Source organism: Aethalodelphis obliquidens, unplaced genomic scaffold (genome assembly GCF_003676395.1).
Source record: "Aethalodelphis obliquidens isolate GAN/ISIS:26980383/991018 unplaced genomic scaffold, ASM367639v1 scaffold15, whole genome shotgun sequence".
Lineage (NCBI taxonomy): Eukaryota > Metazoa > Chordata > Mammalia > Artiodactyla > Delphinidae > Aethalodelphis > Aethalodelphis obliquidens.
The window spans coordinates 27,906,490-27,930,444 of record NW_020837959.1 but is presented as its reverse complement, the minus strand read 5'-3'; the positions used below and the strand labels follow the sequence as shown (position 1 = coordinate 27,930,444).

At 39.1% G+C, this 23,955-nt stretch overlaps 1 protein-coding gene across 3 annotated transcripts in view; it reads left to right on the top strand.

The window, feature by feature from the left end:
* The first annotated feature begins 1,726 nt into the window (after positions 1–1,726).
* Positions 1,727–23,955, top strand: part of SCEL (sciellin) — a 119,814-nt gene continuing 97,585 nt past the window's right edge. For all 3 annotated transcript variants that reach the window (XR_003434686.1, XM_027116041.1, XM_027116040.1), the window contains exons 1-6: positions 1,727–1,788; positions 2,455–2,572; positions 14,702–14,770; positions 19,974–20,042; positions 20,970–21,008; positions 22,027–22,107. Coding sequence is in view for 2 of the 3 variants with exons in the window: in XM_027116041.1 (XP_026971842.1) it covers positions 1,746–1,788; positions 2,455–2,572; positions 14,702–14,770; positions 19,974–20,042; positions 20,970–21,008; positions 22,027–22,107 (419 nt within the window). In the remaining variant the exon portion in view is untranslated. The remainder of the gene's footprint in view (positions 1,789–2,454; positions 2,573–14,701; positions 14,771–19,973; positions 20,043–20,969; positions 21,009–22,026; positions 22,108–23,955) is intronic.

Below are 23,955 nucleotides of genomic sequence, written 5' to 3'. Positions count from 1 at the left end.
GGAGGGGAGGAAGGGAAGGAGCTGAGTAACGATGCGCCCCCTGCTAGCCTAGCTTCTGCCGTGGTAAGTGCTGAAGCACCAGTCACCTGCAGGACGGGCTCTACGTTCCAGGTCACTCAGTCGCTGGCTGCAGGTTCAGTGGATAAGGAGGGTGTGTAACTGGCAGCCCCACCAGTAAGGGCAATTCCCCAGATGAGGTGCAGCCGTGAGCCCATAGTGCCGAGCACCAGGCTGGTAAAGTCACCAGCAGCTGCCACTTCTCACCGACTCTAGGAGCATTGATATTCTAAATGAAGATCCTAGGGAAACCACGCCTTGATCCAGAGGAATGCATCTTTACCACTTCAAGTCCTATGGCAAGTTACTGTAGGAGATACTTTTGGACCAGAGGGTGGGAGATGGGGGCTTTAGAATCTCCACGTTATACCTATAAACTGCTGTCTGATGATACAGCTGTAAGTCTCAACAGCATTTATAGTTTAACAAAGTGATTTTTGTGTACATTATTCATTTGATCATCACAACCTTATGAAGTAGATGGCAGGTTTCATTAGCCCATTTTACAGAGATTAAGTGGTTCAATCGCAGAACTTTGATGTCATAAAGCTGGACCTAGGGCTTGCTTCTGACTTGAGATGGAGGGCCCCTCCAACATTCCGTACACTGTCTGGTGGGATGAAATCTGCAAAAAACATAATGCCCCACCTGGGGTGACCAGCCCAGTCCTGTTTGCCCAGGACTTTTCCAGTTGAAAAACTGCAAGTCCCACATTCAGGGAATCTCAGGGCTGACTTATCTGTTAAGCAGAAAAGGCCACACCTGGGACCCCTTTTAGGGGCCCACAAAAGGGTCCTAATTTTAATTCCTTTTAACAGCAGAAGAAAAAACGAATACTATAACAATAATGAATATGTATTAACAAAGCCAGCCTGGATTGTTATTCATCATTATACCAACACAGTCATAAAATATAATTTTTAATTTTGTATGTGTATGCATGTGTGTGCATGTGCTTGTGTGTGAAGGAAGAGGCCATCGAAAGCAAAAGTGCCTAAGACTCAGTGTCATAATGCAGCCCTGAACGCACCATCATCCCAGGCAAACTGGGAATGAGAATCACCTCAGTCCCTTAGCAGCTTGGCAGTAGCAGTTCATCACAGCTGAGAATCTTAGGGCTTTCGCACACAGGGATTACCTAAAACCACCCGTGCTTCCCAAGATCTGTGATTTCCGTGCTCTGGCTGCTTCCCTTCTAAACACGTATCAGTTGCCTGGGTTCACTTTGGCTTCCCCAAAGAAGGAGCTGATGAGCCCTTCTGCATATTGTGCTGTAAACTCCATGTCTCCGTCTCCCTGTTGACCTGACCCGATACTTGTCTTACTTATCTTTTTGTGTCTCCAGCTCCTGGCTCAGTGTCAAGCACTCAATGCATATTTTTTCATTGAATAAATGAGTTAATTGATGGCCTGATTCAGCCGATTGCTTGTCCTATAACACAGGGGACACTAAGTACTCCTGGCTTCAGTTTCCTCATCTGTAAAATAAATGCATTGGAATAGATGAACTCTCAGGTTCTTAGGGGTCACTTCATATCATGTATTCATTATACCAGATTATGTGACCACAATGTCATTGAAAAATGTGTCTCGTTAGCAATGAATGAGTCCCTTGTTGATTCTTTGTCGAGGCATTACTGTGTTTTCCCCATCCCCATTTTTCTTTTAGATCCTTACTGGAAGGCAGCATGTCCAATTTTACCTTGAGAAAAACATCTCCCACAGGAAATGGTAATGTAGATGATGTTTCCCTTACTCAGAGAACTTAAAAATAGGAGAAAAACAACGCACAGGTCTTTTTTTTCCCATGTAGCTATGAAATTCTTAGAAGCAACCATCTAATTTAATTAACATGGCCGAAGTTAGGCTTAAGAAAAAAGTAAGAGTGCTATAGATTTTACTCATCTAATTGCAATTCAAAAATTTCTTTTAAAAATCAAGTGTGTGTGACCTTCTGTGCTTTTGGCTCCCGTAAGATCAAAGAATTAAGTTATTTATAATCAGAAGCATCAGGACTTACTGTTGTTCACTAGGTACTTCTAAAACAGTCTCGTGTGTCCTTCTGAGGCACATTTCTTTTTGAGCAAAATGGCCAACCCACTAAACCCGGTATTGGTTTTTCCCAGGCCTGTGGTTCTACACTCCCAGGTGTGGGGCAGGGCTTCATGGTGTGCACGAGCAATTTCAGTTGGAGCAGTTTTATAAGTTATCTTTGATGATGGGGTGTGGGATTTATTCTTTCTTGCCGGTGCATCTTACTTTGAAACAGTACCGGATTTGCCAGCCTAGAAGAGTGATGCTGGCCAATCAGATGCTCCTCTCAAGATTTCCAAGTAATAAACACACACTCAACTCCATGCAACTACATCTCTTGTTGTTTCATTTTTCTGTTGATAGATATGAAGAGTACCACTCAGGGGACTACACTGAAGCAACGGGGTTTTCACAATGTGAACAAAAGAAGGACTCTTTTACAGGATAACAGCTGGATAAAGGAACGTCCTGAAGAAGAAAAGTAAGAGCATGGGTGGGTGGGTGAGTAGAAAGAGCCATTCTCCATTTGGGAAACTAATGGCGATGCGGAAATTGGATACTTTCCTTCTAAAACACTTTGTTGCTTGGCCTCATGTTTGGTAAGATTTAGTAAGCATAAATTCGTTACATCAGATTTTTAAGAATATCTCTACCATTGTTAATATTCACATACCTAAAAGAATATGAGTAATTAGTGAGAAAAAAGTAGGATTTCGCTGTTATAAATAGCATAGACATTGGTGCCTACTTGATAATCTGAAAAAAAAAAAAAGACATTCCAATTTCCAAAAAGGTAATATTTAATCCATGGTAACGAGATTCCTGGTGCCTGATGTCAGTTGAAACAAACACAAGTATGATTCCAAGTTTACAAATTTAATAATAATTTATCTAAAATTTCCTTATGTGCAAGTAAAACCGATCAATTCTCAACTCATTTTAGTCCCCACTGGTCGTATACCTCTAGGTAGGGAAAGGTGGTAAATGCAGTATCACTTTGTAAGAGAAAACACTTAACCATCACGAAAGTATTTTCTGCTTTAAGCATTGTTTCTATTAACTGTATGTTTAAAGATCTGAAGACTATTAACCTAAGCATATCACCTCATTGCCAACATAGATTTATAATAGGCATTTGTCCAGCCCATATATATTTATTATAAATTGTGTATATATATGTATATACGCACATACACATATGCATATGTCTTTGATTCCCTCTTATGTGTCTGGCTAGATACTAGGTACTTTACGTATAAAGCATCACTAAATCTCATAGCAATCACATGAGGTAGGTATTACATCCTCATTTTTACAGAGGAGGAATCTGAGGCTCAGAGAAGTTAGGTAACTTGTTCAAGAGCACACAGCTATTAAGAGGTGGAGCTGAAAGTAACATGACCCATTATCTTCCCATTACACCAATGGTTCTCAGTCAGGGACAATTTTGTTCCCACGGGATGTTTGGCAAGGTCAGGAGACATTTTTAAATGTCAAAATTGGGGGGTACTCCTGACATCTAGTCAGTAGAAACCAGAAATGCCACTAAACAACCTACCAGGCAGAGGACACACCTCACAACGAAAAATTATCAAACCCATAATGTCAACAGCACTGAAGTAGGGAATCCCTGCATTACAGGATAATCTCTCTAAGCTTTCTACTAAACTGTCCATACATGGTTGTTTGAGGAGTGTACTTGTAACTGTTAAACAAAAATGTCTATTAAATTCTGTTATTAAATTTTATTATTTTAAGGAGCTATAGGGTTATTTGGAGACTCACACTAAGTTTTGGAGCTAGCATTCTTAGAAAACAATCATTTCCTTCTATAAAGCAACATTTACTGCTTCTGTTGGAAGCTAATATGACATTTCTATTTTTTCCATGGTGGTAGAATGATATCAAAGGTAGATCACAAATTTTGGGTTGCACAAATTTGCACAGATGTGGGGCGATAGACAATTTAGATGGCTAAGACAATTTATAGTCAGTAGAAGACAATTTAGATGGCTAAGACAATTTATAGTCAGTAGAAGTGATGGTTTTATGCCAGACATGCTTCCTTAAAAAGGCCCAAGGAAGCCAGCTTGGCTGGCATGACAGCTGCTGAGTGAAGGGGAAATTGGCTCTGATGCTTTCCCCACGCCTGCTGGCCCAGTAGTGGGCTACGTGCTATGTATTTTTCTTCAGGCAGAAATGCGTCTTGTGTCTGCTACTCTCCCACAAGTTTAGGGAGGGGATCCCAGGGAGATGGAGAAGTTCTCTTGGCATCTTCGAGGGTATATATTCGCTGGAATTGTTTCAGTTTCACTGCACATCTTTCTTTAATTATCTACTGCAGTTCTTTTATAGCTTTACTGTAAGTGGTTCCAGAGTGTTGAGTAATCAGAACCAGGAGAAATGTGATATTTCAGGTTTGGTTGGGTTGACATGGAAAGGTTCTGATACTTATTCTCTGCTTTGGCTCAAGGCCAAAGTCTCTACTACATGTTTGGACATTTCCTAAAATTGCCTGCCCTTTCAGGTCCACTATACAAAGTAAGGAAGACATAACTTCAGGATCTTATGTATGAAGTTCTATTGAAGGGTTGACCAGTAGGAAAAGGGAAGGTTTGGAATAAAAAGATCACTCTTGTCACTTGCTAACTTTTTAGCCTTAGGAAAGCCACAGAATCCCTGATCAATTTTCTCATCTGTGAACTGGATATAAGTGTATCCCCTGCCTAATTTATAGGGTTATTTTAAGGACCAAACAGAGCAAAGTATATAATCTCATGGTTCAAAAATAGGCTAAATCTGTGAAAAATCAACCTTCTTAACCACAAATATTGGTACTTATTTTCCTACATTTTGTCAAGGGAAACTGTCAAGACCAACAAGTGGAAAAATTTCAGATATAATGGGCTTAATTAAATTTAATAACTTTATTGGAGTATAATTGCTTTACAATGGTGTATTAGTTTCTGCTGTATCACAAAGTGAATCAGCTATAAGTATACATATATCCCCATATCCCCTCCCTCTTGCATCTCCCTCCCACCCTCCCTATCCCACCGCTCTAGGTGGTCACAAAGCACCGCACTAAACTCCCTGTGCTATGCGGCTGCTTCCCACTAGCTATCTATTTTGCATTTGGTAGTGTATATATGTCCATGCCACTCTCTCACTTCGTCCCAGCTTACCCTTCCCATCCCCATGTCCTCAAGTCCGTTCTCTAGTAGGTCTACGTCTTTATTCCTGTCCTGTCCATAGGTTCTTCATGACCATTTTTTTTTTTAGATTCCATATGTATGTGTTAGCAAGCTGTATTTGTTTTTCTCTTTCAGATTTACTTCACTCTGTATGACTGACTCTAGGTCCATCCACCTCACTTCGAATAACTCAATTTTGTTTCTTTTTATGGCTGAGTAATATTCCATTGTATATATGTGCCACATCTTCTTTATCCATTCACCTGTCGATGGACACTTAGGTTGCTTCCATGTCCTTGCTATTGTAAATAGAGCTGCAATGAACATTGTGGTACATGACTCTTTTTGAATTATGGTTTTCTCAGGGTATATGCCCAGTATGGGATTGCTGGGTCGTATGGTAGTTCTATTTTTCGTTTTTTAAGGAACCTCCATACTGTTTTCCAGAGTGACTGTATCAATTTACATTCCCACCAACAGTGCATGAGGGTTCTCTTTTCTCCACACTTTCTCCAGCATTTATTGTTTGTAGATTTTGTGATGATGCCCATTCTGACCGGTTTGAGGTGATAACACATTGTAGTTTTGATTTGCATTTCTCTAATGACTAGTGATGTTGAGTATCCTTTCATGTGTTTGTTGGCAATCTGTATGTCTTCTCTGGAGAAATGTCTATTTAGGTCTTCTGTCCATTTTTGGATTAGGTTGTTTGCTTTTTTGATATTGAGCTGCATGAGCTGCTTGTAAATTTTGGAGATTAATCCTTTGTCAGTTGCTTTGTTTGAAAATATTTTCTCCCATTCTGAGGGTTGTCTTTTCATCTTGTTTACGGCTTCCTTTGCTGTGTGAAAGCTTCAAAGTTTCATTAGGTCCCATTTCTTTATTTTTATTTCCCTCTCTAAGAGGTGGGTCAAAAAGGATCTTGCTGTGATTTGTGTCATAGAGTGTTCTGCCTGTTTACTTCTAAGAGTTCTATATTGTCTGGCCTTACATTTAGGTCTTTAATCCATTTTGAGTTTATTTTTGTGTACAGTGTTAGGGAGTGTTCTAATTTCATTCTTTTACATGTAGCTGTCCAGTTTTCCCAGCACCACTTATTGAAGAGGCTGTCTTTTCTCCATTGTATACTCTTGCCTCCTTTATCTACAATAAGGTGACCATATGTGTATGGATTTATCTGTGGGCCTTCTATCCTGTTCCATTGATCTATATTTCTGTTTTTGTGCCAGTACCATACTGTCTTGACTACTATAGCTTTGTAGTATAGTCTGAGGTCAGGGAGCTTGATTCCTCCAGCTCCATTTTTCTTTCTCAAGATTGCTTTGACTATTCGTGGTCTTTTGTGTTTCCATATAAATTGTGAAATTTTTTGTTCTAGTTCTGTGAAAAATGCCATTGGTAGTTTGATAGGGATTGCATTGAATCTGTAGACTGCTTTGGGTAGTATAGTCATTTTCACAATGTTCATTCTTCCAGTCCAGGAACATGGTATATCTCTCCATCTGTTTGTATCATCTTTAATTTCTTTCATCAGTGTCTTATACTTTTCTGCATACAGGTCTTTAGTCTCCATAGATAGGTTTATTCCTAGGTATTTTATTCTTTTTGTTGCAAGGGTAAATGGGGTTGTTTCCTTAATTTCTCTTTCAGATTTTTCATCATTAATGTATAGGAATGCAAAAGATTTGTGTGCATTAATTTTTTATCCTGCTACTTTACCAAATTCATTGATTAGCTCTAGTAGTTTTCTTGTAGCATCTTTAGGTTTCTCTATGTATAGCATGTAATCTGCAAACAGTGACAGTTTTACTTCTTTTCCAATTTGGATTCCTTTTATTTCTTTTTCTTCTCTGATTCCTGTGGCTAAAACTTCCAAAACTATGTTGAATAATAGTGGTGAGATTGGGCAACCTTGTCTTGCTCCTGTTCTTAGTGGAAATGGTTTAAGTGTTTCACCACTGAGAATGATGTTGGCTGTGGGTTTGTCATATATGGCCTTTATTATGTTTAGATTAGTTCCCTCTATGCCTACTTTCTGGATGGCTTTTATCGTATTTGGGTGTTGAATTTTGTTGAAAGCTTTTTCTGCATCTATTGAGATTATCATATGGTTTTTATCCTTTAATTTGTTAATATTGTTTATCACATTGATTGATTTGCATATATTGAAGAATCCTTGCATTCCTGGGATAAACCCCACTTGATCATGGTGTATGATCCTTTTAATGTGCTGTTGGATTCTGTTTGCTAGTACTTTGTTGAGGATTTTTGCATCTATGTTCATCAGTGATATTGGCCTGTAGTTTTCCTTTTCTTGTGACATCTTTGTCTGGTTTTGGTATCAGGGTGATGGTGGCCTCATAGAATGAGTTTGGGAGTGTTCCTCCCTCTGCTATATTTTGGAAGAGTTTGAGAAGGATAGGTGTTAGCTCTTCTTGAAATGTTTGATAGAATTCACCTGTGAAGCCGTCTGGTCCTGGGCTTTTTTTTTGGAAGATTTTTAATCACAGTTTCAATATCAGTGCTTGTGATTGGTCTGTTTATATTTTCTATTTCTTCCTGGTTCAGTCTTGGAAGGTTGTCCTTTTCTAGGAATTTGTCCATCTCTTCCAGGTTGTCCATTTTATTGGGATATATTTGCTTATAGTAATCTCTCATGGCCCTTTGTATTTCTGCAGTGTCAGTTGTTCTCATTTCTAATTCTGTTTTTTGAATCTTCTCCCTTTTTTTCTTGATGAGTCTGGTTAATGGCTTATCAATTTTGTTTATCTTCTCAAAGAACCAGCTTTTAGTTTTATTGATCTTTGCTATTGTTTTCTTCATTTCTTTTTCATTTATTTCTGATCTGCTCTCTATGATTTCTTTCCTTCTGCCTACTTTGGGTTTGTTTTGTTCTTCTTTCTCTAATTGTTTTAGGTTTAAGGTTAGGTTGTTTATTTGAGATGTTTCTTGTTTCTTGAGGTAGGATTGTATTGCTATAAACATCCCCTCTTAAACTCCTTTTGCTGCATCCCATAGATTTTGGTTCATTGTGTTTTCGTTGTCATTTGTTTCAAGGTATTTTTTTATCTCCTATTTGATTTCTTCAGTGATCTCTTGGTTAATTAGTAGTGTAGTGTTTAGCCTCCATGTGTTTGTATATTTTACAGTTTTTTTCCTGTAAGTGATCTCTAGTCTTATAGCATTGTACTCAGAACTGATTCTTGATAGGATTTCAATTTTCTTAAACTTACCAAGGCTTGATTTGTGACCCAAGATATGATCTATCCTGGAGAATGATCCATGAGCACGTGAGAAGAAATTGTATTCTGTTGTTTTTGGATGGAATGTCCTAAAAATATCAATTAAGTCCATCTTGTCTAATGTGTCATTTAAAGCTTGTGTTTTCTTATTTATTTTCATTTTGGATGATCTGTCCATTGGCAAAGTGGGGTGTTAAAGTCCCCTACTATGATTGTGTTGCTGTTGATTTCCCCTTTTATGGCTGTTAGCATTTGCCTTATGTATTGAGGTGTTCCTATGTCGGGTGCATAAATATTTACAATTGTTATATCTTCTTCTTGGATCGATCCCTTGATCGTCATGTAGTTTCCTTCTTTGTCTCTTGTAATAGATTTTATTTTAAAGCCTATTTTGCCTACTATGAAAATTGTTACTCCAGCTTTCTTTTGATTGCCATTTGCATGGAATATCTTTTTCCATGCCCTCACTTTCATTCTGTATGTGTCCCTAGGTTTGAAGTGGTCTCTTGTAGACAGCATATATACAGGTCTTGTTTTGTATCCATTCAGCCAGTCTATGTCTTTTGGTTGGAGCATTTTATCCATTTTCATTTAAGGTAATTATCAATATGTATGTTCCTATTACCATTTTCATAATTGTTTTGGGTTTGTTATTGTAGGTCTTTTCCTTCTCTTGTGTTTCATGCCTAGAGAAGTTCCTTTAGCATTTGTTGTAAAGCTGGTTTGGTGGTGCTGAGCTCTCTTAGCTTTTGCTTGTCTGTAAAGGTTTTAATTTCTCCATCGAATCTAAATGAGATCCTGCTGGGTAGAGTAAACTTGGTTGTAGGTTTTTCCCTTTCATCACTTTAAATATGTCCTGTCACACCCTTCTGGGTTGCAGAGTTTCTGCTGGAAGATCAGCTGTTAACCTTATGGGGATTCCCTTTTATGTTATTTGTTGCTTTACCCTTTCTGCCTTTAATATTTTTTCTTTGTGTTTAATTTTTGATAGTTTGATTAATATGTGTCTTGGTGGCTTTCTCCTAGGATTTATTCTATATGGGACTCTGCACTTCTTGGACTTGATTAACTATTTCCTTTCCCATATTAGGGAAGTTTTCAACTTAATCTCTTCAAATATTTTCTCAGACTCTTTCTTTTTCTCTTCTTCTGGAACCCCTATAATTCGAACACTGGTGCGTTTAATGTTGTCCCAGAGGTCTCTGAGACTGTCCTCAATTCTTTTCATTCTTTTTTCTTTATTCTGCTCTGCAGTAGTTATTTCCACTATTTTATCTTCCAGGTCACTTATCCGTTCTTCTGCCTCATTTATTCTGCTATTGATTCCTTCTAGAGAATTTTAACTTTCATTTATTGTGTTGTTTGTCATTTTTTGTTTGCTCTTTAGTTTTTCTAGGTCCTTGTTAAACATTTGTTGTATTTTGTCCATTCTATTTCCAAGATTTTGGATCATCTTTACTATCATTACTCTGAATTATTTTTCAGGTAGACTGCCTATTTCCTCTTCATTTGTTTGGTCTGGTAGGTTTTTACCTTTCTCCTTCATCTGCTGCGTATTTCTCTGTCTTCTCATTTTGCTTAACTTACTGTGTTTAGGGTCTCCATTTCACAGGCTGCAGGTTCCTAGTTCCTGTTGTTTTTGGTGTCTGCCCCCAGTGGGTAAGTTTGGTTCAATGTGTTCTGTAGGCTTCGTGGTGCAGGGGATGGTTGCCTGTATTCTGATGGATGAGGCTGGATCTTTTCTTTCTGGTAGACAGGACCACATCTGGTGGTATGTTTTTTGATGTCTGTGAACTTATTATGATTTAGGCAGCCTTTCTGCTAATAGGTGGGGTTGTGTTCCTGTCTTGCTCGTTGTTTGGCATGGGATGTCCAGCACTGGAGCTTGGTGGTCATTGAGTGGAGCTGAGTGTTAGCGTTGAGATGGAGATCTCTGGGAGAACTCTTGCCAATTGATATTATGAGGGGCCGGGAGGTCTCTGGTGTACCAGTGTCCTGACGTCAGCTCTCCCATTTCAGAGGCTCAGGCCAACACCTGACCAGAACATCCAGACCCTGCTAGTGTTGGTCTCCTGCAGAGGTGGGGGGCAGCTGTGGCTCACCATGGGAACAAGGACAGTGACAGCAGAAGGTCTGGGAAGCAGTCTTTGTCATGAGCCCTCCCAGAGTCCTCCAATAGCCCCACCATAGATCCTCTAGCCTGGGCTTAATTAAATTTAAAACACGTTTGAAAAAACGTTTGCCTTCCTGCAGAAAAGGACTTTTCTAATATATGCAAAGTAGATGGCCGCATGTTCCCACACTGCTGAAGAAAACCCAAAACCAAAAAGCCAAATAACAAACACTCATGCCATTGTTGAATCACATGGAAATCTCATGGGGTAAATTGGAATAATGATTGTTTGTAGTGACAAACTTTTTTCTTTTCACCATGCTCTTTCAGGTGGTGGCTGGTTAAAATAAATGCATAGTTGTGTTTTTACACCCAAAGTAAAATGAATTAACCTTGCCAAACATTGTGAGCTCTTTCATGTCTGCCTTATTTAATGCTTACTAAATACTGTGATAACTTCTCATGTGACTTGATTTTGTTCTTCCTCTGAAGATATGAAAATTATGGTAGGGTGGTACACCATAGACATAACTCCCATGATGCCTCAGACAGGTGGGTGTTTCAGATGAGTTATTCATTAGCAGAAACACAAAGACAGTCATTTTTTAGAGTAGACTTGTTCAAGACAGGCTGAATATTTGTAGCTAGCCTCAGGCTTTCCCTGACATCCTGGGCACATGAAGGAGAATCTGTGATATCATCAGGGGTGTTTACAGGGCAAACTGTGCTTTTCCAGCTTTATGCTTCCAGAATACGGCTTGGAGGTGTAGAATAATCAATCCACTGCCTACCCTACCAAGGTGGCCCTCCTGACAGGAAAGGGAAGGGACCGCCACAGAAACATAGGATATTTCTGAGCCTTAGAGAAAGGAACCCTAAAAGCAGAACAACAGCTAAGTTCACTTGCTTTATGGGACAGTGCATTTCTTTTCAAAAACTCCTAGGCTTGTGGAAAACCACTAAATGTTACTCAATGGCAAATAGACTGACAAATGCAAATTAGTAGGAAAATTCAAACAAAACTCGTAAGCACAATGATGTAAATAATCTAATATTGATGAAATAAATAGATAATATTCTTACTAAAGTACATTTATAGTCACACACATACAAACACCCACACCCATCAGAAGAACTTAACTATTTCTCAGACACAAGTTTTATCTGGTCCAGTAGCCAGTGTCTTCCACCAAGATATACTTAGTGATTGTCTTTCATGGTGGGGACTTTAAAAAGTTAAGTAGACACTTTGAGTATGTCTATTTTGGAATTTTTATCTGTGAATTTTTCTGAACCATTTAAAAATTGTTCATGATTTTGATGTGTTCTCAGGGTCCTGAGTTTACCCCCTTCTACACAAAGTATCTGATTGGTTTTTGGGTTTCCAGCCTTGGCTCATCCAATTGACTGTTCTGTGATTTGGCAGGCTCTCTCCATGCCCTCTCCTTGGTCGTCATGATTTCGAAGCTTACATCCTTGTTCTCTGTTGGCCCTCAACTCACCAAACAAAGGGAACCTAATCATCTGAATCCAGACACCAGTGAAAAATGCCCCCTCCATTTTATTTGCCTTTCTCTGCAACTATTAAAGAACAAACATACTTGTTGTGAAGTGTGACCAGGCAGACTAAGCTTTGTGCTCTTAGTGTGTTTCAGAATAACGGGACCTTAATGCAGTCTATGCTTACTTTATATTTTAAACTCTGTTGGTTACCTGAACCCTTCCTGTTACTGGACAGCATTTTGGCTAAAGCACATTGAGCTTTTATCCTAAGTAACAAAAATCTGCAAGCCTGAGACATTTCCCCTTTGACCCCTTGACTTGCGTCTCAAATGACATCTTCCTAAAAGGTAGTGTAGGTCATTTATCTCCTCGCATTTGCTCAAATGGATGCCCATGTGACACTTTTCTACCCTTTTGAAGAGGCTGTGTCCACTTTGATGTTCACCCAATACCACGCTGGAGCACCAGTGTGTGCTGACATTGTGCCAGGTGCTGGGAACACAAAGATGCATAAGACACCAGCCTTGACCTTAAGGAACTCACATTTCATGGAAAAAGATGAATACATAAGCACAAATACTCAAATTTACCATGGAAGGTGCTTGTGGAAGTGTGTTGTGCCGGTGCTATGGGAAGGAGCACAGGGAGTGGCTAACTTTCCCTGAATGAGTGGGAGACCTCACTGAGGACGTGGTCGTTAAGAGGCGCTTCCAGGAGAAGCAATGATATGTCCAAGAGTTCCACACGAGCAGAGACTGAAAATAGAGGAAAAGGAAAATAAATAATAGTCTCATCACCCTAGAAAACAAGCTTCATAGTGTGCACAAACTAGGACATTTTACTGTCCTTCCGCTGCCCGATCATTAAAACATGTCACATGAGGCAGAAGCAAAAATAGTACCTGTGGAGATGCCCTATGTGAGCCAGTCCCTATTCTAAAGTCTGGGGACAAAACAAAATCCCCACTTTCATAGAACTTGCTTCCTAGTTGAAGGTGGAGGAGGGAGAGACTGAAAATAAACAAACACAATATAATATGTCATGTGGTGATAAGTGCCTGGAAGAATAAAGCTACTAATGAGACATACAACAATAACATCTGTAAAAGGGGCTGTTTTCTGGAAGGGGGTCAGATGGCCCTGCAGCACCTACCTGCACTCATGTATCACACCTGCTGGTGAACCACACTATGATTTCACTCTGCGTTTCTTTAAAAATACAGGGAATTGCATTAGGCATTTTTTAACCTTATTCTTGCTTTAACCGACACTATTCCTTCTACCTCTGTTTGTTCATGTCTGTTTATCCTCCAAGATCCACCTTGACCTGCACCTCATCCCGAAAGCCTTCTGTGATCCCCGCCTCCACAAATAAGCTTTCTCAGCTTCAAACTTCCTTGCACTTGACCTGAACCTTTTCTACGACACTGACCACTTGTTGCACTTGGACGTATGTCTGATTTGTCCCTCTAGCTCTGTGTGTGTAGGGGTTACAGATAATTCATTCTCGACTTCCTCACTCACAGTCATCAGCACAGTATATCGTTTACCTCCAAATATTTGCTTGATAAAGATATACTCTATCAAGTTAAAAATTACATGTTAAATAATATACTGTTTTAGTACTTTTTCTGATTCAGTATGTTTGGTCTGTCAGCTTCAGGTGATGCTTTGAAATGCAAACTGTAAATCATGGTATAATTCTCCAAAGAGCTTGCTTTCCCTGTATCACAATGTTATATAAAGCATTAAACAGGCTTTTTTTTTTTTTTGCTGATTGATCAGTCTGATCAAGATAGCTCCACTGCTTTGGTGATCATCGTTCCTACTATTGGGCCTTCTATCTTCATTTCCCTTATTTTCTTGTCTTCTCCCCCACTCCCTTTTTTTTTCTACTTATCTGTCCGTCTTAACTCTCTGCCTCTGTCTCTCCTCTCCCTTCTTCTCCCGGTCTCCCCTCTCTTCTCCTATCCTTCCCATCCATCCTTTCTCTATTCCCCCACTGTCTTCTTTTCATTTCTTTCCAGTGTCTCCTGTTTCTCTCTTTTCCTTTTTTTCTTCTCTCTCCCTCCCTCTTTTCTGCCAGCAAGGTCTCTTCTCTCAACCCTGTCCACGGTGCTGAACTTATAATGAAGCAACTTGTACATAGCTGTTGTGTTGGCTTATGGCTCTGCTGAAACTCTGCAAACAAAATATAGCTGATTATAAGGGACTGAGTTCCTATTACATAAAAATCAACAACATTGAAAACACTACATATTAGTTATTAACCATTTTGCGTGTTGTGCTGCTTGTTTTACATATCCTTATCACCAATTTGAATGTGTTACATTGTAATTAGAATAATTGGACCTAGAGAAGAATTCTTTTATTAGCATGGAGAATAGGGTTTGCTATATTTTATCCTACCCAAGTCAAAGCCTGGGAAGATTTCGGTACTCCAAGTCTGTAACATGTACATCTCCTACCCGAATAGGACAAAATTTTACCAAATCCATGATGTTTTATAACTATTTTTTGTAATTTATTTGATCTTTCTATAATTATTTTTTGCTACAGGAAAACAAATGAGAGGGATGAGCCAAAAGCCACAATCAGTTGGCACAGATCTGGTGACACTTTGGACAGGTAAGGTGTTTTGAACCACGCAAACGGAATGCATAACATATGTTAAATCCAGTTTCTTATAAAGCATGAGACATTTAAATGTTTACCAAAGTAAGTTTTGAACCATGATATTTTATCTCCAGGGACAGAAGGACTATAAAGATTGAATTATCTTCTTCTTCAAAACTCACAAAATCTTGACTTGATATGCCATTTTTCTAAAATCTTGCTAGCAGTAGATCAATAGGAAAAATTCCGAAGAAACCGGTTTGAATATAGGTGAGGTGAGCACTGCATGTGGTCTGTTCAACTTTAAATGGAGAATATAGTTTTTTTGTGTGTGAGTAGCCAGTTCTTGTTCTAACTTTGGTCTTTCCATCCCAGAGGCAGAGAAACAGCAGTTTCTGTATAATTACCTTATGGAGAGACTATACCTTTTAATAATACAGTAGTTTTGATCTGCTCTAGGATAAAGACATTAGCTCTTTACTTTAGAAAGTGAAACAACTCTTTCGGCAGTGGAGTCACCATATGGCTGTGGAATGAGTCATTGGTTGAGGCTGTTATTGGCTCAGTCTTAGACAGAGGGAAAAGAAGGGCTCATCCCTATATAGAAAATTGAGGAATATCTATTCAAGTTGAAGTGTAAATGCTACAAGTCACATTTTAATTTTATATTTGGTAGAGGTGCTTATTAGGCATAAGTAAAGAACAAAGTTAACATGTTATTTGGAATCTAGACATAGTGAATACCTGAGGCCATTTATAGTTGAAGCCACTCCCTGTAGCTAAAGATGTGCTGCTTTTGGAGACAAACATGCCACCCGCTACAATTGAAGCACATATGCTGAAACTTATGGCATCTAATAGATTCTATATTCACACCATGCCTGTGCCAATTAATACAGCAAATGCATGAACTTCTGCACTCTTCATAGCTTTTTTAAAAAAATAATTTATTTGCTTTATTGAAATCCATCAAAATTAATAGTCTCTACTTTTTGAAAGATACTGTTAAGAGATAAACATCAAACCAAAGACAAGGAGAAAATATTTGCAAATCATAGATCTGATAAAACACACACACACACACACACACACACACACACACACTTGTATCCAGAGTTTATAAAGAACTCTGCAAATAAGAGAGAAGTACTTCCAAATGGCAGAGTAAGGACCTCCAAAAATCCACTCCTCCAGAAAAGTATTAACACTGGAAAAAACTGTCAAAATCAACTTTTTCCGAACTCTGGAAATTAACCAAAGGCTTGAAACAATTTGCTAAGTGTCTATTCAAGAAAAAGAGTTGGCTGTCAGTAAGAACGGCACGAATTGCCACATTTTAAAGCTTCCTATTCACCTATTCCTCTCCCCAGCTCCATGGTAGCCTTGAAAACCAGCAGCCTTGGAACAACGGCAGCTTCTTCATAGCTTTTTTTTTTTTTTTTTTCTTCATAGCTTTTTAAGTCAATCTCCCGAATAGCTGATTAGCCCTGGTATCCCTAAGGAGGTGACTTCTCTCTTGTAATTCAAAAATCAGTTTGGGAGAGGAGTCATAGTACCTCTGCCCATTCACCTCCGCCTTGCAGGCTGTCCTATTACACTGCGAATTGAGGACGGAAACCCTACTTCTAGGAATGTAATTGCAAGTGAGATAATTATGTCTCAAGAAAGGTGAATATGTGGGAGACCTAAGCCTTTGTAGGCTGTGTGTCTGAAAGCTTTTCTCAGGCCAGTCAAGATAGAGCCTTGGAACTTAGCGATACACTAGACCAGGCCTCACAGGCAAGCTGAGTCATTCTCAGCCTCAGCGACAAATCAGAATTACCTAGAGAGCTTTTTAACTCTGCTGATGACTTGGTCCCACCAGCTGTCATCCCCCAAATTCTAATTTAATTAGTCTGAGGTAGGACTCGGACATTTTTTAAAGCTTAGGAAGTGATTCTGATGTGCAGCCAAAATTCAGAGCCACCAACCTAGCCCAAACCTTCATTTTGTAAACTAGAAAATGAGGCCAGAGACTCCCTGCTTTATTTACACAGAGGTTTAGCGGCGCACGTTTGGAAGAAGTATCCTGGTCAGGTCCTTCCGCAGCTAGTGTCTGTCTCCCAAGAGTGAGCTACATCTCTGTAAGTGTGGGAACAGATGTGAGGGAGAGAACACAGGAGTCTGTAAAGAAAGGCAAGTCCTCATAACAGGAGTCAGACTCCTATCATGCAGGCCACTCCAAGTGCAAGAGGTGAAATAATTTTGGGAGTTAGATGATCAAATGTATCAGGTGTGTATGTGTGCCATTTCAATACTAACGCATATAATAAATGACTAGGAGAAAAGTACTGACTTTACATTTGAAGAGTTCCCTTTTAAAATATACGTCTGTTGGTAAAAATATGAAGTGTTCTAAAGAAATATAAGTTAATAATTGTGTACATGCATACACTATGGGGCAAACCCTGAAGGTGGTTTCTTGACTAATTTGGAAAACCTAGGTTAAGGAGCCCTCTAGTGTTCGGTTATGGAAGTGTTACTTTTCCTTTGGTTGGATCCTGCTGCTCGTTATATTGTTTAGGTATTTCCTGTCTCTGAGACTGACTCCTATTAATCTCATATCACAACTTGGCAGAAAATTAGTTTCTAAGAGAAGTACAAAGTTAATCTCCCTAAGTAATAAGAAATTGATGAATGCATTGGAATGATGGTTTAGAGCTCTCCAATATTGTTTATACACTGATTCCCCTAGTGGAGTGAAAGAGATAGTGGAGGTGAAAAATAGCAACTGGAGAAAGACATGTTGATCATGAGTGTTGGAACAATTACACTACAGAACCAGGTGTACGACATTGGGGCCTACTGGGAAGACTTTGGAGATAGACTACTTCCCGGCTGTGTGGCCAAGAGAAAGCCACACACCTTCTCTGAGACTCCATTTCTTCATCTATAAAGCGAAAATAACTACACCTACCTTGTAGGGATGTTCTGAAGAGTAGAGGAAATTGTATAAGATGAGTGGCAAAGAGTAGTAGGTAGCTATTTTTATTATTACATGCAGTATTGCCCACATAGATCAACAAAGTAGAATTTTGATTAACTTCATTTAATTGTAACCTCAGAACTCTCCTTTATTTAAACCTTGAAGGTGTTTGAAATTAACGCTCTGTTTTCTTTAGACAGATTGTCATTTTCCCTGTACCAGAGTAGCAATTTCCCAAGATTATTTTTATCTTATATGAGGATCTCACAGACAGCTATAAACGCTGAGTAGTTTCCACAGAACATTTAAGATTTAGGATTACCTGACATCTTATGGTATTCACAGTGGTTTACTGCAGAGCTCTTTAACTATAAACACATCAGAGGCTCAGTAGCAATTAGTACAGGGAATTTACTTATAGTCTTTGGCCTAATGATCACCTGAGAGATCATCATGAGTTTTTTTTTTTTTTTTGCGGTACACGGGCCTCTCACTGTCGTGGCCTCTCCCGTTGTGGAGCACAGGCTCCGGACGCGCAGGCCCAGCAGCCACGGCTCATGGGCCCAGCCACTCCGCTGCATGTGGGATCTTCCCGGACCGGGGAACGAACCCGTGTCCCCTGCATCGGCAGGCGGACTCTCAACCACTGCGCCACCAGGGAAGCCCTCATCATGAGTTTTTAATACTTGGATTCATTCTGTACAAGACAATACCTGTATTGTGAACAGTCTATTGAGAATATGGAGCTCTGGAGGATTCCAACCTTTCTTCCTTTTTACATTCAAGAGTTATCAGTTTGTGGCATTACATACCATAAACAGAAACTATTTGGGGTTGACTCGTGGAATTTTAACAATTAGGGTTATTTACCCAATGTTTTAGTTGCACATGTCAAAGTGACATCTAGGAATTGAAATCATTTTAAAGCTATGACAATTAAGCCATATTTTTCTATCATGAATGTTTTTTTTTTTTTAGAACAAGGCAAGGTTAGTGTCCTTCTTCCCAGGAACAGTTTATAAAGCCCTGTACTAAAGTGGATGATAAAAGTGAAAGTTTAGAGAAAGTTATAGTAGACCCATTGTATGGGATCAACAGAAGAATCTTGCTGATCTTTTGTTTTCTGGAGCGTGATTTTGCCACATCCTAGCTTTGTGCAAGCCTGCAGAGTGCTCCAGAAGACAGCCCCACATCTCAGGAAGAGCTTTCCTATCTGGTGTGTTCTTCCTGGCGGGAAGGGACAGAACAGGGGTTGCAGTTGTGAGATCCCACCACTGGCATGCAGACTACCGGATTCCTAGTTTGTCTTATGACCCAAAGGACAGACAAACACACCTTTTCCAGAACTACCCTCCTTGTGGAGACCTGAGTTTAGAGGGTTTAAAACCTCTGATGGTCCGCAGGGCCTATTAACAAAATGTGTTAGTCAGTGTAAACAAGTTTGCCAGGGTAGAGCAACTCTTGTAACAAGTTCCCTCTCCTGCCTCCAAATCTTGGTCGGTTAGCCCGATAGAAGATTACTGCTTACTCCCCTCAGAGTCCAAAGGGATTGGCTGGAAAATTAGGGGACGATCCTGTTCCATAGAATGACTCAGGGACCTAGGTTCATTCCTAGGTTTTAATGCTGCCATCTTCAACCCATGGGCATCAAAGCCGTAGCAGAAGGGGAAGAAAGAGCAAGGAGGATCACACAAGAGGTTTTATGATGGGTTTGCGAGTCATGAATAATATTTCCGCCCACGTTCTTTAGTTTAGAATGCAATCATATGGTCCCAACTTAATTGTAATGAAGATTGGGAAATATGGTCTTCCTGTGTGCTCAGAAGGAAAATAAAGAGTTTGACAAGCATATAGCATGGTCTATGCCACAAAACATTTTTTAAAAATTGCTTAAGTCTTCCATTGATTCCTTGTAGCGATATAGGAAGTACTGTCATTGGCTAGATATATTATTAAACAATAGTGAATATGAAATAGTTAATGGGTTAAATGCTCAAATGAGTCAGAAAGGCTAGTTGAAAAACATAAACTTTAAAAGTTGCAAACTGTATCAAAATAGCCTCATAAATAGATTTTGTTGTAAGTAGCTTTTTTGTTAATTGCAAAATTTTCTAACATGTAACACCTGAAAAGCAATTGTTTTTACCAGAGAAAGTTTCTGTTGTGAAGTGATTATAGCAAGAACGAGATCTGAAAGGAGTTTAATAGTCTAAATGTTCATCCAGACTTTTGTCTTATTTCTTTATAAAGGATCTCAGACAGAAATGATGCTGCCAAAACATATAAGGCCAATACCCTGGATAACCGAGTAACCAATAGGTAACAGTATCTACTAACTTTGGGAAAGGCTCAAGTAATACAATATTTTTCTAAGCGTTACTTATTTACTTGATATTAAGTAGGATTCTTCAATTCTGCTTAATATCTTTCTGTAAATTCTCATCCTCTATTTTTTTGTTTGTTTTTTAGATGTTGGGGGTAGCAGTTTATTAATTAATTAATTTATTTTTGCTGTGTTGGGTCTTCGTTTCTGTGCAAGGGCTTTCTTTAGTTGCGGCAAGCGGGGCCACTCTTCATCGCGGTGTGCGGGCCTCTCCTGTTGCGGAGCACAGGCTCCAGACGCGCAGGCTCAGTAGTTGTGGCTCACGGGCCTAGTTGCTCCGCGGCATGTGGGATCCTCCCAGACCAGGGCTCGAACCCGTGTCCCCTGCATTAGCAGGCAGATTCTCAACCACTGTGCCACCAGGGAAGCCCCATTCTCTATTTTTTTTTCACACAAATAATTCTGGCATAAAAACTTTACTCCTGCTCATGGTTAAAGAAAAATAAAGTCTTACTTCTGGCTTCAAAATCAAGAGAGTTCATTGCTTCAGGCCATCATTCTTACCACATTTATGTTTCTGTTTAATTTATCCTGGTGGCAAGATTATGAAATACATGTAAACGTCAATTTTACATTCCTATTGTTAAAGAAAATTACTGAACCCAGCAAAAAAAACACGGGGCTTAGAAGATAATGAATTTTCTAAAGAAAAAAAATTTCTTTTGGAATCTAATACACAAAAGGTAAAAAAATCATGAGATCAACTTTTCAAATTTATTCAAATACTGATGCTTTCTTTTTCTTTCTCGCAAATAATGTTAACTTTTAATAATAATAACTCTAAGTTCATGGACAATTGCAAATTGATGCAAGAATTCATTCTTTGTTGCTGCTCAGACTTTGCCTTCTTTTTTTCTTACCAGAAACATGTCCACGTTTCGCTCACCAGAAGAGACAAAGATGTATGTACTTTTCTAACTGACATTACATTTTAAGGATAAAGTGTATTTCTTCCTATGCGTTCAAGAAAAATCAGGATATACTGCCCTCAGACCAAAGTTTCATTGTAGTTCAGCCATGCCCCCATAGCTTTGGGCAGAGTTGAATAGTAGAAATATTGAAATGCTCTACAAAATTTCAAGTGTTTTCTGTCTGGACTTTTACACAGAAGGACTTCTCCTCTAACCAAACACCAAAGCTTAAGTCATTCTTGTTTTTCTTTTCTTGTTTTAAAATCTAGAACCTTTTAATTCTTTCCCTGTCCCTATGGCAACTCTTTCTTCTTGCACATTTCACTTGCTCCCAAAACACCCATCGTATCTACAATACAACTTAGTCATGAAATCATGGCTTTGCTAACAATCTATGTAGACAAAATACATTTTCCCGGTACTAACAATGGTTGTTATAAACTACCAAACTAGGTAGATTTTTGAAAACTTAGTTGGTTTTTAAATTTGTATTTACAAATAAAGTAATTTTCACACTGGACTGCACCTCCAGTAGTTGAAAAAGGCCTGAGTGACCTCCATTTTTTTTGAGGGTCTGCATATATTAATAAATGCTAAATAGAGATTTAAAATGGTGTGATTTTTAAATGTTTTCTTAAACTAATGCTTTTAATGCAAAAAATTTCAATATGATTCTGTTAGTCACAACATATACAGGATCAAAAAATATATGTAGGAATCCATAGGACATTGGAATTGATAGGTCTGGGTTTCAGACACACCATGTCATATAATGAATGACTTCTTCATTCAATTCCTTCGGTTTTAATTATTAGTATGATAGCCTGGCAATTTGTAAAATAGTAAACTAAGGAAGAACTTTTTCTCTTGTTGCTCTTTCATGCTCAAGTGAAATATTTTGTGATGGATTCAGAGCAGGTGGGAATATGAGTAGATTATAAGACCTTTCAAAGGTGGGGTAGAGTGGAAAAGTTTCAGAAATGTGATCATTGTTCTTGTGATGAAACAGGCAACCTGGAGGTTTGTTCAGTGCAAATGCCACCAACACCCCAGCTTCCAACTCTGCTACTACTCCTGTAAAGAAAAAGAGGTATGATGGGCTCGTTGGGACTACCTCTTGCTGCAGTTCTGTAAGGGATTATTCTTTATTAATTTCTGAACTAAAACATCCACCAAGGCCCCCAGGCGGCGTCCAGAAGTTGCTCTGCCCTTCCTCATTATTCCCTCCTCCCCTTCCCAGGGGTCCAGTGCCTACTAGCTACTCCTGTCCTCAAACCTCAGTCCTTTCCCTACCACCCACAATCTCCCTTTCAAATATGCCAGCTTTTTTCCCCCAATTTTATTGAGAAATAACTGACATACAACACTGTGTATGTTTAAGGTATACAGTGTGATGGTTTGATTTACATATATTATGATCACCCCAATAGGTTTAATTGATATCCACCTATCATCTCATATAACATCCTTATGTCAATAAAAAGAAAAGAAAAAAATTCTCCTTTTGATGAGAACTCTTAAGATCTATTCTCTTAACAGCTTTCCTATGTATCATACAGGAGTGTTAACTATAGTCATCATGTTATACTTTGCATCCCTAGAACTTATTTATCTTATAACTCTATTGTCCTTTGTTGAATGATATTTTAAATGGATATAAAATAAATTGGTCTAAAGGGCAAAAAACCCAAAAAGGTAAGTTTGTACCTTTTGCCCACCTTCCTCCAATCCACCTGATTCCCCTTCCTCTGGTAACCACAAATCTGATCTCTTTTTCAAGTATGCTCTCTTAGGGTCTTGAATAACTAGGTAATGTTTTGATGATGGAGCTCAGATATTAAAGAGCAAAGTACTTCAGGTTATACATTTTAACAGAGTCCTACTACAGGGAATTCCTGCCCTGTGTGTAATAACTGCAGTGTGGCCAAGTGTCACCATGCTCCTGAAACCAGCCTGAATCTTGGATGCCTCCTCTGCTCTGTGCATTGTGCTACTTCCAAGTACAGAGTCAAAGGCCACGTCTTGAGGCCCCAGTCTGCGTTCTTGTGGTCATTCCTCTTTCAGCTTCCCCTGCGTGGCCTCGCATTTTTGCCTGTGCTAAGTCCCATTTATCTAGTAGGCATGAAGAGGAGCTAGACTTTGGTGGTGCAATGTTCTCCATGTGAAAAATGTGATGGCGGAAGTGATTTTTGCATGTTGAAGAGAACACTGTGCCAGTGAATCATGATGCAAATGGAAAACAAGCATTCGTGAACCTCAGTGCTTTTGAAATTTTCTTATTTTCTTTGCCTGCTCCTAGGACTATGCCTGGTATAGGGTAGCTGCTCAGTGTTTGTTGATGGGCTGTCTGACGGTCATGGTGCTGCTATAGTCCTCCTGGAGAGAAATGGCTGATTCTATTTTCTCCTGCAGTCGGAATTTTCGTTGTATCTACAGTCTCAGAAAATACGACCACCTTTCTCTTAGACCCAAATTTCACATCCCACCCCCGATTCTGTGTCTGTTAAGAAAGGTTGGAAGGGAAATTTAAGGTCAGTTAGTTCAGTCTCCTACCCAGTGCAAGAATCGTTCCTCTGACACGTTAGGCATAATTCAGGACCACTGAAGCCAGCAATACGACTCTAACTTTTGTGATATGACTTGACTAGCTCTCAGGGATTGCAATGAGCTGAAATCTGCTTTGATTTACTCCCATCTCACCTTAGTTCAGTCCTGTGATGCCTCAGAGAATAGATCAGCTTCAAGAATTTAAAGGAGTCTCCTGTCCTTATCCCTTACTTTCCTTCTCTAGGCTATATTACTCTCCTCTGAACAGCTTCATTTTTGATCCTTAACTTAGTCTTTTTGACAGTCCTTAGCTATCTCTACCAATTAAAATTATGTCCTGGTAATGTGAAGACACCTTTCTAATTGGATATATATGTGTGTGTGTGTGTGT